This window comes from Amphiprion ocellaris, chromosome 14 (assembly GCF_022539595.1).
Source record: "Amphiprion ocellaris isolate individual 3 ecotype Okinawa chromosome 14, ASM2253959v1, whole genome shotgun sequence".
Lineage (NCBI taxonomy): Eukaryota > Metazoa > Chordata > Actinopteri > Pomacentridae > Amphiprion > Amphiprion ocellaris.
The window spans coordinates 16,394,704-16,407,672 of record NC_072779.1 but is presented as its reverse complement, the minus strand read 5'-3'; the positions used below and the strand labels follow the sequence as shown (position 1 = coordinate 16,407,672).

The window sequence follows — 12,969 nt, the reverse complement described above, 5'->3', positions numbered from 1 at the left end:
GTATAATGTCCATTCTGTAAATTTGTAAGAAAAGCTCTTTGTAGGACAAGACTTCTGTTTGGCACCTCACAGACCACATTTTATCTAAAGCTGACAGAGCATGCAGCACCTAATCTGTCGCAGATGTGATGACAAGGGAGAGCATTTCCTTAGCACTTCTCTCTAGCACCGCTGCTCTTATCCAAACAGCTACATTCATCAGTTTGTTTAACACTGTGTAAACATCTTTCAGGATACTATTTAACAGCATGACACTTACAGGTCGTGTAGCCTCTTAAACATTACGTTGCCTTTGAGTTGGAGTCGTATTCATGACTTGAGTGTGCATGATTTTATCTTATCTCTTTCTTATTTCTGCTATTTTACAGTTTGTGAAATGCAATCCTGCCAGACAGACATGGCTGTTGCTTCACTGTGGGAAATAAGAGGACCATAACGACTGATTCACTTGCCAGGAAGTTGCAGCAATGATTTTTGGAACAGGTCAGCATAATAAATGACTGCATATCCTCTTTATGATCAGATACTGTTGGTGTGTGCAGCACAGATTAATGCTAACCTCTAGCTTTGTGGTGAAATAAATACAAAGGCATGAATGAAATCAGCCACTGGTGTTGGATGACAAGGCCTGGTTCTCTGTTGTTTTTAAGTTTATCCCAAAGGTGGTTGATGGAGTTGAGGCTGAAGCTCTCTGCAAGCTGGACAAGGTGCTTCACAACATCTCTGAAAAAAAATACTATAGACCTTTATTTCTTCCTCACACTGTTGCCTCTAATCTGAAAGTGCAACGCTGTAATATTATTTTATGCTGTAATATAAGATTTCCCCTTTTTGAGATAAAAGAGGCAGGTCCAATCAAGGAATTAATACAGCATGATTACTATAAAGTTGACATGTTGATGACTATATAACATGTAAGAAAATTAAACTATTCCTTTCCTGCCCAAAGAGGATGGTTTGCGTGTTCTCACTTTAGACAAGAGAGGTCGTGTTTGAGTATTTGGAGCTATGATGAGTCTGCAAAAGTGAGATGAAGTCACCCTCTGCTGGCACCACAAACTACCTAAAAATATGTGACATATTATGAATGACTTGCATAATGTATACAGTATATTTTCAAACAACTATCTGTAAGGGAAAAAAACAGTTCAGTTGCTTTTTTAAGATTTCTGTTATTTTAATTTAATTTTATTTTATTTGACAGTGTTATCCAGCCCATATCCACAGTGAAATATGAGGTCCACAGTCATTATACTCGGTGGGCCTAACACCCAACATGATCTTTACATCACAATTCTGCAGATACATTTTATATGTGCACAGAAAGACACCAACAAATGCATGAAGGTCAGAACTTGGCAGATATAAAACAACAGTGAACATTCAAAAGATGTTCCATTTCTTAAATTCCCTGAAAACCATCCTGCAGAAACCCTTCATTCCAAAACCTTCCAAACACGAGCAAACATTTATGTTTCAAACACACACTGACTGGTGCCACACGAACGCTGCACTCCCAACACTAATCGCAGTAAACCAAAGTATAAGATAATGAAATAATAAAGAACCCTATTTGGAGCATGGAAAGAAAAAAGTAAAAGTATTAGAATGTTATCTGACCCTAAAAAGAGAACAGAAATTAGCAGAATAGTTCTAGACTATCAGAGGCAAAAAAAGAAGAGAAATGAAATTCTGATGGATGACGGATGCCAACTATTAGTTTTAGTTGGCATCCTTAGTTTTTTTTCATGTTGTTGTAGTTCTGTCTACACAAATCAAACTGTGCATCATTCAGAGTTTGCATGTACAGTTGTTGTGTAACTAAGTGAAAATTTGATCTTTCTTATCAGGGAGGCTGATGACAACATTAAACTGGGTCAAACAGCCACCAGTAGTATTGATTGAATAACAGAGATTAGCAGCAGTAACAGATGGGTGGATGTAAGGAGACCTCTAAACGATACCACAGTGGATCAAACCCACAGCGAAACACCAAGCTGGGAATAGTCGACGTCTGAGGGTGTTTTGCCACCCTGGAGTTAGACACCTGCACTGAATCGATTCACAAACCCTGCTGACACAACAAGAAGCTCTTTGGAACACTGTCACATCATGCTGGGATAACACGGGTTGTCAGGTTTGAACAAGGTTACAGAGTCAGTGCATCTGAAGCGCTGCTGTCCCTGAAGCACAAGGGAGGCAGATAAGTACTGAGATATCCTAGAATTCATGCACATTTTTCATAATCAATATTTGACTCAAACTGTTAAGCTCATTCCTTCCTATTTCAGATTAGTTATAAAAATTAGTTGTTTACTTTTGGTTTCTTTTGCTGTTTATGAAACAAATTGGAAAACTCTTAGCCCTCTTTTGGCTATATTTCTTACGTTGATTTAGGAACATGGACACACTATTTTTGCTTGCAGTTTTGCCTCCTCCATTTGTTGATGATATTACTAAGCAAAAACAACAGTTTCTATATTGCTCTTCTTTACAGTAGCAGAGCTGGAACAAAACGCACAGACTCTGCAGTTATAGTTATTTATATTTTATGCAAATTGGCGTCCAGTCACCTAAATGAATATACTGCTGAACTACATGCCATTTTCATTGCTGTAGAATGAGTTGAAAGAAACTAATTTTAAAAAAGACCTCATCTACAGTGATTCAGTATCCACTCAGTACACTTTAATGTCAGGTATGGTAAGTAATTGTCAGGATTTACTTGGAATGAAATCATCTCAATACATGCAAGCGTAACTGACCAAACAAGCTATTTAAAAAAAGCAAGCATAGACACAAATATTAGTCTCTCCAAATCAGAAGGAAAGACCATTGTATTGAAAAAAATCAATTAAGAGTTGCAGCAGCACTGCGACAGGGAGATAAGAGGAGGACATGTATATTCCAGTCAGAATAGAATTGATAATATGAGAAGAGGGGAGGAAGCAGACAAGAGGAGACTATTGTAACTAGGAAAAATGTAGGACACAGTAATGTGATCAGCATACTTGACAATATATGGAAACTTCCTGCCAGGTGTCAAGAGACCGTAGAGCATGTGCTTGTTAGTTGTAGGAAAAATAAGGCAGAGAGACGGGACGTGATGAAAGGAATGGAAAGATCAGTGCTAACGGTTGCAGATATACAGAGAATGCTGCAGTGAGGTTGAAGTGAGAGAGGCAGAAGATGCTTCATCAGCTTGCAAACGAGTACAGGACTGGTGAGGAGAATCGAATACACTGGAAACTGCAGGGGTTAAATAAGTCCAGAAGATAGCAGCAGTGCAATATTTTGGATGTAAGGTGCTGTTAAAAACCAAGGAAGAGATTATGCTAATTTAAAGAGGCAGTAAATGTGTTTGAATAGATTCTCAGTGGACAAAACAAACAAACAGTAATGTTCACTAGAAAGAGAGGTATTTGGGACTGTCTGTCAATAAATTAGAGATAATGGATATTACATTGGTAGAAGAATTTTCATAATTCTGTGTCCAGATTTGTGTTCTGCATTTATATCACTACAGTCATTTAGATGACAGTAGACAGGATATAATTAATGAAATCAGATTAAATTGATTCACATTCTGATTGCATTTATTTGGGTTCCAGCTGGTAGAGGAATAAAGGAAGGAGGAGGAGAAGGGGACAGGGAGATGGAGGAGCAGCAGGAAAATTAGAAAGAGGAGGAAGAGAAGATAAAAAAGAGGAGGAGAAAAGGGAGGAGATGGATGAAAAGAAAGAAGAAACTGACTGGGATGAAGAGAAGAAGAGAGGAAGAGGAGAGGAAGAAGAAGAAAGAGCAGGGGAGGAAAAGAAGAACATAGTGAATGAAGAGGATGAAAACAGATACATTAAAGAAAGAAATAAAGACAGATAATCATAAAATATATTATAATCATTGAATATGATTAGTACATAGTCTAACAGAGATTATACATATGGCAAACACACAAAAACTTATTCACTATTTTTTGCCATTTTGTCGTTGTTATAATCATCTTATAAAATTTTGCTATCCCACTCAGAAAATGTCTTTTTTTTTTTTTACACCATCCTTTGTCAACAGTGTTAACCTGATATTTGACAAGCAAACGCGTCGCCTTTGATGACGTCAGCAGAGCGCTGCTCAGTTTAGCGCGAATTTTAAAAACAAAAATATCCCGAGTACACTAGCTGGGCACATCTGGAGTCAGAGTAAAGTATTCCCCAACTAAGTCGGACCTGTTAACGGAGTGTTTGTTAAAGTTGATCTATTTTTTCTTTGTGCAGGTTTCGGTGTAATAGACTGTGTAAGAAAGAGGCAAATAGTGACGCAATCAAACGGCACCGTGGTAACATTAGCCAGCGCTAATCGCAAGTTCGCAGGACACAAAAGTAGCCAAGTCTCGAAAATATATCCTGTGTAGACAACTGCTTATACAAATGCCAGTGCGGTATTAATTCAGATACCGTTAGTTTCTCTGGGTGGTTTTAAAAGTGTGTAATTCAGGACATTATTGCAGATACTAGCAGTTAGCCAACAAGCTAACATGAGAGAAGTTGGTTACACTGTCTAACAGGAAACTAGCTGAACTGCATGTTGATAATGGAGGATAGCTCGTCTTGCTCTTCGATGGTGACTGGTCCACCTCAAGCGTCTGTCCTCCAGAGGACGTTGGAGCGGTTATCATCCACACAGTGCCTGAAACTCAGAGCTGAGGAGGTGGCTCCCCTCGCTGTCATCGCTCTTCAGAGGTACCTGTCCGAACAAAGTGAGGGGCAGCAGCCGGACAGCTACAGCTACGACGTGACGGTGACCGATGGGGTCTGGAGAGCCAAATGCTTCGTTCACCCTGATTTAAACCACCTGGTGCACAAAAACACCCTGCGGACTGGGACTGACGTCTACATCACGCAGTGCTCTTTTGTTTACAACGAGAGGAGGCTGGGACACGGTTACATTTGCATCGAGGGGCTGAGATGTGATGCACAAGGATCCACTGTCCTGCCTCGTATAAACGATGTCAGCTCGCTGCCCATGCTGATCAGACACGGCATGGAGAGGAGCCTGGTGCTGCAAAGTGATGTTCCCCTTCAGGTGAACCGCAAACACTACCTGTCTCTGTGGAACAACGACGATCCAGAGGGAGACATCTGGACCTCAGGGTGCCCCCCCTCTCAGACAGTGCTGGACGGTGAGATACTGATCCCTACTTTGCTTTATGTACATTGTATGCAACAATCTGACAGTGTTTTAAGTATTGGGAGTGTTAGACCTGTAGTCTAAAGAAGACTATTTATAGAATAGCATAAACTGGATATGATGTGTGGCTTCAACTAACAATTATCCTCATTACCAATTTGTTGACCTGATTTATATGTATCACCTGGGCCAAATAACATAACAAAATAGTGAGAAATGCCAATCACAGATTGTCAGAGCCCAACGGGATGACTTCAGACTGCTTGTTAGTGTCAACATTTCATGAAAAACACTAATATGTTGAATTCATAGTGATATAGTGAAACAGACAAAGGAAGAAAATCCACAGATTTGAAAAGATGAATCTGGACAATGATTTGTTTAGTTTTTTTGCCTGTTAAGTAACTAAAAGTTATTAGATTATCAGAACTGCTGTCTTTAAATAAAGTCTGACATATTGTTCACAGAACCAACTTACATATTTACATAATAATTACGACTAATTCAGGATACTTTAGGACATGGAAACGACTACTTTAATGCAATATTTCAAGAAATTACCTCTAAACCTAGACAATGTGATTTTCATTAACTTTATCTTACACATAACTAATTGTGTAATTTACTGAATTGTTCATGGTAGGAACACAGCTGTTGACTAAAACTTATTTTTTAAAAATTAACTTCCTTACCATTCCAGATAATGCCTAGTCTATATAGATATATATTCATATAAATTTTATTTATTATTGGTTATTTTTTTCTCAACAGTGTCCAAGATTTCGCTTCTTTCTAGTCTGGACTTGTCCTCTAGAAACACATGGAAACCTCTCCCTCTGCTGGTGAAAATAATACACAAATCCCGATTGAGATATTATGGGAAGTTCGGGCTCAAGATTGATTACCCGTACCAGGTGAGTTTGACCTTAACAGAGATTTTGCACATCAGTGACATGAACAATTTTTTTTCTTTTATGTTGTGATAAAGTTTAACCTGGCATTCTGATGTTCATCAATATTCTTATTAAATGAATAAGTAGACAAAGTATATGCTTACATCAGTACATGCTTTCATCTTATACTTTGTCATATTTCAGGCATACTTTGAAGTAGCTGACCAGAGCGGGACAATGTCCCTTGTGCTGTGGAACGAACTTTGTCCTAAGTTTTACCAGCGACTGAATGTTGGCACTGTGTTGTACCTCCAAAATTACATGCTGAAGCAGAGTTATTCAAGCCGAACACGCCCGCAAATGGACCATCACAGAATGAAGACCTTTAGGTCTATAGGTATGTACTTAGCTACTGATCACAGTCTGGAATTTTACAATTTAGTACCGACATTTTGTGCGAAAACTGGATCGCATCATTATCACACACTATTTCAGACTGAAACTTTAAATGATCTATTCTAGCATTTATTTTTCATTTCTCCCGTTTTTTTTAAAAAAAATATTTAAAGCTTTGTTTGCCTTTATTATGCTATCTTTCATTTATTTTTGCTGTGTCTGAAAGCTTACACTCTGCTTTTTCAAGAAATCTGCCTGAACCCTCGCAACCCGGCTTCAGTTATCACTGTGGTCTCACCAAAAAGTGTTTCGCCTCAGTGGGGCTTGCCTGAGGTTTCCTACCAGTTTACCACCAGGTAATGAATTTTGCTTGGCCCATACAAAAATGAAATTCTATTTAATATTATTCTATTTATACAACTTCAAAAGTTGCTTCATGTTATGCTGTGATTGTTACAGGTCTGAGGTGGATAAACTAACCAACAATTCTACCCGTGATGTAATTGGTTTGGTTACATTTGTCAGCCGTGTTGAAAGAGTCAAGTGTAAAGTGAACAAGGGTAAGAAATGTCCATTTTTTTCATCTAGTCACTGGAAACTATTTTTGAAAACCTAAGAAAAGCTACTGAATTCTGTCTTTGATTTTAATTTGGTGATTGACCATTTTCACCTTTAAGGTCCAGAAAAATACTGGACGTATCGCTGGGTCCATGCAGTGGATGGTACATCTGACCAACCCTTTATTCTGGAGCTTTTTTCCTCTTCTCAAGCAGAAATCTTCAGCCGTATTTGTCCAAGTAAGTCAGCTGGATCAGCTCATGTCTGCCAGGTGTTCTGCTGTAAACACTTTACTTCATTTTTTTTAACATATCATCATCTCTTCCATAGTGACCTATCTGGTTTGCACTCAGATGAGGGTTTGTCAGGTGGAAGGCTCATTGCCGTACCTCACAAGCACATGTGAGACCGAGATGTTAATTACAGGTTAGCACAGCTGTAACAAATACCTGATAATATGTGGTGATTGTGTTTGAGTTACTCCAGGTGGAACTGAACTGCATGTGTCCAAAACAGGATATCATAAAGGTCAGCCATATGTGAATGACCCCAGAGTGAAGAGCTTCATCCAGTGGACCAAGACTCTGAAGGACAACGTTGTCCTACAGAAGACTGCTGTTGGTGGCCATTATTGCTACCCTCATCCCCCCCAGATATTTACACAGTCAATGGCAGATGCCTCAGGTGAGAGGGGAAAAAATCCAAATTATTCAGTATATTGTCACATACCTTGTTTTTCTTGACCTTTGTGCAACAGTTTAATTTAAGAATACATTTTTTTGGATTCAGAAAAAAAAATGAGCTTTCTTCTTTTGTAATATAGTGGCATGAAATGAACTGCTTCAGTGTTGAATTCTAATGAGATGGACTTGGCTCTATTGTGGGTGGCAGGAATAAAAAAAAAAATGTCAGCATTCTTCTGTAGTTCTCCCTCGTGTGTACAGTCGAGACAGATCATCTGGACTGTACATCTTATGCAATTTTAATTATTCTTCATGTAGACCTTCACTTTAAAACCTTTATCGTCTTTCTTAAGCTCAAGTTCCACTGGTTTCTACGGGTGACTTGAAGAAGGAATTGGAGACACTGCATTATAGAGAACATAAGAAACTTGCAATTCAAGGCCAGATCACAGCAGTGCGGTACATGAAAAACCCAAAGACCACTCAGTCACAACCACCAGAAGAGGTAAGAGACAGTATTTCAAAGAGGCTTCCCAAGAGTAGTCACCATTGAAAATGCACACTAATGTCAAATTATTCTTTGTAGGTGTCCACTGATGTGTGTGAACAGGCTGTACCTGACCCACACAATCATCCATCAGCGGCTGAGGAGACTTCAGCGGACAGTTTAACATCTTCCCCTTCTGACAAAAGCTCAGCAAGCAGCAGGAAAAGAAGAATTCAAATGCAGTATGATTTGAATATTACAGATATTTAAGCTGGATATAAAGCCATTAATTGTACTTTTGTGGCAGATAATTTGTTAAATGTAACATACCAACGTGTTTTTCAGTAAAGCCGCACAGTCCTCTCTGAGCCGTGGTGGCACTCCAACTAAAAGGTAGCTCAGATTCATGTGTTAGTGTTCATTAATAAAGCATTTCAACCTTTCTGAGATCATCAGTCTCTGCTCCCACAGAAGACTTAGACATAAAAACACTCAGGAAGAACAAGAGCAGGAGGAAGATGAGAGCAACTCTGAATTTGAAGAAGTTCAAAATGTGGACCACAGCTTACAGTCACATAATCAAAATCAAGGTGAGTTGATGGAGCTTCGCTTCACTGCAGTGTAACTTTTGTGTCCTGATACACTCATGTGTTTGTCTTCCACCAGACTCCAGTGTTTTATGCTGGGAGAGCAGCAGCTGGCCGAAGCAACGAGAAGACGTGTCTGAACATTTGTGTCAAGGTGGTGTGTACCAGGACAGCATCTCTCGAAGGTTCACGTTTGACGAGAAGAATGTTCTGCTGCGGTGGAGTAACCTGCAGCCAACACGGTGGACACCAGAGCAAACTGCTGACTCCATCCCACCTGCACTTTGTCCAGGGTACTACCAAGTAACAATACTAGGTAAAGCAGAATTGCTCTGAGCTGTGATGCACAAGAAAGTCTCTGACACTGAAATGTAGTCATTCCAGCCTTGAGTCAGAATGTCCTACTTTTTCCTACATAATATCTGTCTTATTCAGAGAATTTAGCCACAACTTTCCATTTTTTATGAGTGGGCATCTTAACTAGAAAAAAAAAATCTGTCTTATTCATTTAGTCTTTAGTCTTATTCATAGCTAATTGACATTTGTTTGTGTTATATTACCTTTACGTCATCACTGACTCATTCTGAGGTGGAGACCTGCTGTCAGCGAAGACAAAGACACAGAAGTCTTAATCACTTTTAGAAAGCACCAGAATTTATATAATTATTTTAAAGGGCGATCTGCTTCTATAAATGTTTCTTCGATGACTTCTATTCCATTTTCAACAAGTCTTATTTTTTTAGACATGGAGGCTGGGTCCATGTTTTGTAATTTGAGTTGTCTTTCAAACTGCAGCACTCGTTTGTTGCCTTCTAAGTGAGTGCTCTGTGAAACCACACAGGCCTGCCATCAGTTAGGGCTAAAAAAACAATATTTTAAAATAGCTACTTTTATGTCAGATTGTTGGCAAATAAACCACCAATTAAGATCAATTTTCTTGTCTTCATTTTCAATTTTTCTGACAGGCATTAACAAGAAGATTGCCTTTGATGCTGCGTATCTTCCTGTAATGAGGTCCGATGATCCCCGTGCAGTAGGCCTTCCTCAGGATCCCCACGGCAACACGATGCTGTCCTGCCTCTCCTCGGGTTTCCTCTGCCCTCTGAGAGACGCCGCTAGTCACAGTGAAGCACCTCTTCCAGAGCCAGGTAACCACAACACTAGTGGAGGGGCGAAACAAAACCCATATTTAGGAAGCGGCTGTTGACACGTGCTGTTCCCACAGATCTGTGAAGTGTTTTCTCATTAACACATCACATTTGGCTTTTGTTTTGCAGAGGAGATCTTGGTGACTGCCAGTGAGCTGGAGGACACGCATGTTGTGTGCATCGTGGATCTTTGTCATCTGGGTGGAGATGAGGTCGAAATACTGATCAACAAGGTGTACAGAGTGACGGAGGTGTCTCTTGACTAAAAGCTACATTAGAATAAAAGAGTATGTTGCAACTATTAGCAGTAAAGGTGGAGTCTGCAATTTTGTTGAAAGATTTTTTTTATATTTCGATAATTAGCATATTTAGATGGTAATGCATCAGATTTACTGTCTCTTCCTCTCTCTCTCTCACTTCCCCATTTCCCCTGTACTATGCACAAGCAAGAATGTGTCCAAGACATGCTGGAAGTGTTGTGTAAATCTGTTTCCCACTAGTGCCACACAGTCAGACTATTATCTGGCTCAGACACAGCGCTGTGTCAAAGTGTCTGACTGCACCTCATTATCATTGTGCTGTAGAGGAAAAGAAGTTGTGGCGTGTTTATATTTCTTTTAACCAATCACAGCTGGCGCTCTTCACTCAAAATACAGACGGGGAATTGTTTTATAACAGGGGTCACCAACCTTTTTGAACCTGAGAGCAACTTCAAGGGTACTGAGTCGTACGAAGGGCACCTTGTTTGATATAAACTTCCTCAATAGCAAACTTGCGCCATCATCTTTAAACAATAATAATAATAATGAAGATAATATGTAAAAAGACTGTGTGATCACATTTATGTTAATTATTCCTTACAATAATTAACAACGATTTCCACAACAATGACGGTAGGAAACACACACATGTATATGGAAATCTGTTCCAATGTCTAAAAGTCAGAGGTATCCCATCTCTGAAACTTTTGTCAATATCTTTCTTGGCAGTTTTGTATGAATCAGCATATTTGCAGCATTTTGTTCAGAATCACACCAGTTACATTTCTGTGCAAATTATCACTTCTAACATTTTTAGGAAATCATTAACTGTCATCAAATCATGCTTCATTTGTGCAAACCACTACCTTTGTAACATTTTTGAACAATTCATGAACTCTGTCCCATGTTTGTACAAATTATCAGTTATGTAAGAAAAAAAAATCAACTCTTTCACATTTTGAAATGAATCCTATCACATTAGTACTAATCACCAGCATTTTTCACCAGCATTGCAGCATTTTTAACAGATCATAACAACAAATCATTACGTGTTTTCAACAAATTATTTTTCACATTTTTGTGTAATGGCACAGTGTTTTGAATGACAACATATGTTACCTCTTTCTTTGTCTGTAAATGTGTGTTAGTGGGAAGCCTGGCATTGCAGAGCTTATCATGTCTTACCTTTACTTTGCAGCTCACAGTTCAGATGGTTCAGTTTCCCAGTGATGTCCATTAAAAATGAAAGGCAAGAATCCACTCAGTGTCCTCAAGCAGCAAGGTGTCTTCACCTTTGGATTGCATCAACTCTTTGATTTCGGCCAACAGTGACAAAAAACGCTGCAAAACTGTTCCCCTGCTGATCCATGGGGTTTCTGTGTGTAGTAACAGGTCACCATGTTCAGCTAACAGCTCCTCCAGCAGCACCTTCAATGTCCTGGTTGTTTGGCTTTGGAGCCATTTATGATCTTCACGACACGAGTCATCACATGATCAAATCCGACCACTTTTGTACATACATATGTCCTGCTGGTGAATGATGCAGTGGTAATGTAGGAATGTTGGGAAGTCTGGATCACCTCTGCATCGTACCATGAAGCCTGCATGCCGACCCGTCATGGAGGAGCCCCGTCCATCGTAACTGAAACAAGGTTTTCTAATGGTACATTTTTCTCCACGAAGAAGCTTTTCGTCGCGTAGCAGATGCCAAAGCTGCCTTTAAGTCCGGGGCTTTTTCTGTCCGTAGTCCGCATACAGTCTATGTGCTACCAGGCGGCTAGTTAGCATGGAAGCTTTGTAGCGGCTAAAGTAGCGGCTCTCCACATTGTGCCGCTTTGCCGACGCAATAGTCGCCCCACAAATAGGACACATACATTTATCTTTCACTGTCGTGAAAAAGAACTCTTCCTCCCAGTCATCGTGAAAATAGTGTTTTCTCTTTCACTTCTCCGTCATGTTTTGGGTGTAAAAACCACATCTAGCTTCCCAGAGTGTCTGCGTCCGGACGCTTCAGCAGTGACGTGGTGGTTTGACATGCGCAGTGAACTTTGACTCGGACAAGGTCAAAGTTCATTTACACCGAAGACATTTTTGTTTTTAAAAAAATATATAATAAATATTGTAATTTAAAATCTGCATTAATGTAAGTATCTTTGATCTAAAAAGAACAGCAACTATAATTTTTTATAAGGAAATTCATGGTGACTAGTGTTATTTTTAGAACATGGTAGTGAGCAACTCACATGGTCTCTGCGGGCAACCAGGCGCCCGCGGGCACCGTGTTGGCTACCCCTGTTTTAGAGGAACATTTGTATGCAGGGTGGCCAGCACCGAAAAAAACCCGACTCACTGTAAAAACAACTAGCGGGGCTGAATTACTGTGTGATCAGAATCCATAGCAAAACTTTAAATTTTCAGCATGTAGGTGGCTAGACAGAGGTTGTTGTTGTTTTAGAATTGAGTATTCACTGAATTTGACACAAAGTGTATTGGGTTAAAATTACATATTCTTTCTTTAATTAGGTAATGTAACAGTTTTTGTTTGTTTTGGATAGACAGCAAAAGAACCCTAATGTACTTACTTAGACTAAACCTTTGTGATACTTGTAAATTCTCTGATGAGCTGTTAAACATGTACATTAAATGTCACATCATTTGTAAGGAGTATATTTTTTATGATTAAAATTCTGAAATACATAAAACTGCACCTTTTTATCGTCAACCAATTTCAAATATATATTTGAGACGGTCAGGAGTTGCTTTGGCTACAGAT

At 39.3% G+C, this 12,969-nt stretch overlaps 1 protein-coding gene and 1 long non-coding RNA gene across 3 annotated transcripts; one reads left to right on the top strand and one right to left on the bottom strand.

Annotated features, from left to right (window-relative positions):
* Positions 1-4,058: 4,058 nt before the first annotated feature.
* radx (RPA1 related single stranded DNA binding protein) lies at positions 4,059-10,240 on the top strand. Of its 2 annotated transcripts, none has more exons than XM_055017069.1 (15): positions 4,059-5,176; positions 5,956-6,098; positions 6,282-6,474; positions 6,721-6,829; positions 6,933-7,033; positions 7,151-7,270; positions 7,362-7,457; positions 7,548-7,715; positions 8,068-8,219; positions 8,301-8,443; positions 8,547-8,594; positions 8,676-8,791; positions 8,868-9,104; positions 9,754-9,936; positions 10,066-10,240. In XM_055017069.1, exons 1-15 carry the CDS (start codon positions 4,579-4,581, stop codon positions 10,200-10,202), a joined length of 2,544 nt encoding a protein of 847 aa, XP_054873044.1. In that variant the 5' UTR covers positions 4,059-4,578; the 3' UTR covers positions 10,203-10,240. The 2 variants fall into 2 exon arrangements, with proteins under 2 accessions (XP_054873044.1, XP_023153060.2); XM_023297292.3 differs by having other exon boundaries at positions 4,061-5,176; positions 8,673-8,791.
* LOC129350493 (uncharacterized) lies at positions 9,735-11,519 on the bottom strand. Its single transcript, XR_008603907.1, has 2 exons — positions 11,382-11,519; positions 9,735-9,948 (listed from the first exon to the last, which is right to left on the bottom strand). It is a non-coding gene; the product is annotated as an uncharacterized LOC129350493 (long non-coding RNA).
* Positions 11,520-12,969: the final 1,450 nt, after the last annotated feature.